The sequence below is a fragment of the Pteropus vampyrus genome, unplaced genomic scaffold (genome assembly GCF_000151845.1).
Source record: "Pteropus vampyrus isolate Shadow unplaced genomic scaffold, Pvam_2.0 Scaffold16, whole genome shotgun sequence".
Taxonomy (NCBI): domain Eukaryota; kingdom Metazoa; phylum Chordata; class Mammalia; order Chiroptera; family Pteropodidae; genus Pteropus; species Pteropus vampyrus.
Window position 1 is genome coordinate 10959919 of NW_011888797.1, and position 1172 is coordinate 10961090.

Consider the following 1172-nt stretch of genomic DNA (forward strand, 5'->3'; position numbering starts at 1 on the left):
TGCTCTCTTGAGGGATAGGTATCATTCAGCTCAAGTGTCCTCACCCCAAGGAGGCCTTCCTTCCCTAGCCACCCTGTTCCCTAGTCTCTGTCACAGTGCCTTGCTTTACTTTCTTCTGAGCGCCTCCCTCCATCTGAAATGATCTTTGTTGATTTGTTGACTCGTTCCTTGCCCATCTTCCTGACTAGAACGTTGGTTCCACAAGGGCAGAAACCCTGTCTTGTTCACCCCAGGAGCAACAACGAGGTAGCAGGTGCTCAGGAAGCATTTGTTGAATCATGTTTGAATATAAATGCCTGCGCAACGTCTGGAAGGCTGTTTCAAACTGACAGCTGGAGCTGCTACTTAGGAGGGTACTGAGATTGAGACATACAGGCAAGTAGGAACTTTAGCTTTATTTTATTTTTAAATTCTCGATAAGGAGAATGTATTCACTTCTCAACTGACAGTTAAAAAAACAAACAAAAACAGTGAATGAAGGGTCGAAAGCCCTCCATCCTAATCCCGAAATTATGGCCTGATTTTGGGCCAATGACTTGCCTAACCGTCTGTGGCTTCTGACCTCACCTGTAAACATAGCCCCACCTCCCATTTGAACCCAGATTTACAGTCTGCACAGCATTTTTCCATCTATTATCTCACCTGATTACCCACAACTGGCAAAACAAAGATTAGCCCGATTTTACAGGGTAGGAAATTGGGGTTCATAGGAGTGAGTTGTCTGGCCTGTGGTCACACAGGCCCTTACTTCCTATCATGGTGAGCTGACTCAGAAATGAACTTATAAAACCTACAAATGGCTAATAGGGGCCCAGAAGGCTGTGCTGTGTAAGCTATTAGTATGGTAACAGGGATCAAGGTCAGTTTTGGAGCTGTCTTCAGGGACCTGAAGAGAGCCCCTCAGGCTGGTGAGGAGAGGGATATAATCCCTCCTGAGTTTTAACGAAAGAGTCCTAATGGTCTTTGAAGGCTGAGGTGGGTCTGGTATTAGGGTCCTGAGGCCAAGTTCTTGATGTAATGAGAGCACCTGGAAACCGTCTTTCCTGGAGTTGCTTTCCCACAGAGGACAGGGAAGGTAGAAAGGTGACTGCACAGGTTTGTGAGGGGCCAGGAGGGCTGACCAGGAAGCTGGGCTCATGGTAGCCCCTTCCTAGGAAGCCCGAGAGTCCACA

The 1172-nt window shown here is 47.5% G+C and overlaps 1 protein-coding gene across 1 annotated transcript in view; it reads left to right on the plus strand.

The window, feature by feature from the left end:
* Nucleotides 1-841: 841 nt before the first annotated feature.
* Nucleotides 842-1172, plus strand: part of MICALL1 (MICAL like 1) — a 30562-nt gene continuing 30231 nt past the window's right edge. The window contains exon 1 of the mRNA XM_023527461.1: nt 842-908. Coding sequence (XP_023383229.1) covers nt 842-908 — 67 coding nt within the window. The remainder of the gene's footprint in view (nt 909-1172) is intronic.